This window comes from Tinamus guttatus, unplaced genomic scaffold (genome assembly GCF_059628265.1).
Source record: "Tinamus guttatus ecotype Peru unplaced genomic scaffold, ASM5962826v1 Tinamus_guttatus_pri_ptg000219l, whole genome shotgun sequence".
NCBI classification, from domain to species: Eukaryota; Metazoa; Chordata; class Aves; order Tinamiformes; family Tinamidae; genus Tinamus; species Tinamus guttatus.
In genome coordinates this window covers 285,589-286,757 of record NW_028288753.1, presented here as the reverse complement: position 1 = coordinate 286,757, position 1,169 = coordinate 285,589, and the positions used below count along the sequence as shown (strand labels likewise).

At 50.4% G+C, this 1,169-nt stretch overlaps 1 protein-coding gene across 1 annotated transcript; it reads right to left on the bottom strand.

Moving 5' to 3' along the window:
* Nucleotides 1–933, bottom strand: LOC148594637 (olfactory receptor 14A16-like). The gene has a single exon (XM_088525008.1). It carries the CDS (start codon nt 931–933, stop codon nt 1–3), a length of 933 nt encoding a protein of 310 aa, XP_088381134.1.
* Nucleotides 934–1,169: the final 236 nt, after the last annotated feature.

Genomic DNA, 1,169 nt, shown 5'->3' with positions numbered 1-1,169 from the left:
TTACAGGTGAGCCAGTACCAGCTGAATGCATTTCTTCAAGGCATCCTTTAGCTCCTTGTTCCTCATGCTGTAGATGAGAGGATTCAGTGTTGGTGGCACCACTGAGTAAAGAATGGCCAACACCAGATTCAGAGCTTGGAAGGAGTAGGAGGGGGGCTTCAAGTAGGCAACAAATGAGGTGCTGATGAATAGGGAGACCACAGCCAGGTGCGGGAGGCACATGGAAAAGGCTTTGTGCCGGCCCTGCTCAGAGGGGATCCTCAGCACAATGGTGAACATCTGCACATAGGACATCACAATGAAAATGAAACACCCAAAGATTAAACAGGCAGTAAGCACAATAAGCCCAACTTCCCTGAGGCAGGAGGCTGAGCAGGAGATTGTGAGGATCTGGGGAATCTCACAGAAGAACTGGTTCACAACGTTACCTTGACAGAGTGGTAGGGAAAATGTGTTCCCAGTGTGCAGGAGAGCATTGAGCAAGCCACTGGCCCAGGCAGCTGCTGCCATTTTGACACAAGCTCTGCTGTCCATGAGCGTGCCATAGTGCAGGGGTCTGCAGATGGCAACGTAGCGGTCATAGGCCATGACTGTGAGGAGAGAACACTCCGCTCCAACCGAAAAGAGAAACAAGAAGACCTGGGCAGCACATCCCAAATAGGAAATGGCCCTGGTGTCCCTCAAAGAATTGGCCATGGATTTGGGGACAGTAGTGGAGATGGAGCCAAGGTCGAGGAGGGAGAGGTTGAGGAGGAAGAAGTACATGGGGGTGTGGAGGCGGTGGTCGCAGGCTACGGCTGTGATGATGAGGCCGTTGGCCAGGAGGGCAGCCAGGTAGATGCCCAGGAAGAGCGAGAAGTGCAAGAGCTGCAGCTCCCGTGTATCTGCAAATGCCAGGAGGAGGAATTCATTGAAGGAGCTGCTGTTGGACATTTGCTCACTCTGGGCATGCAGGAAAATCCAAGGAGAAAGATACAGGGACAAGTTAGGAGAGAGTTTTAAAGGAAAATGAATACATTAATGAAATATTTCGTCTTCTTAAAAATTCCACATTGCTTCTGTCTGTATTGGGACTCTTTTTGTGCTCTTCTCTTGCTTAAGCTCTGCTTTATGTTGGCAGAGTGTGTCATGAGCAAAAGAGACCTCTCTCCATGGCTCAGGAACATCCA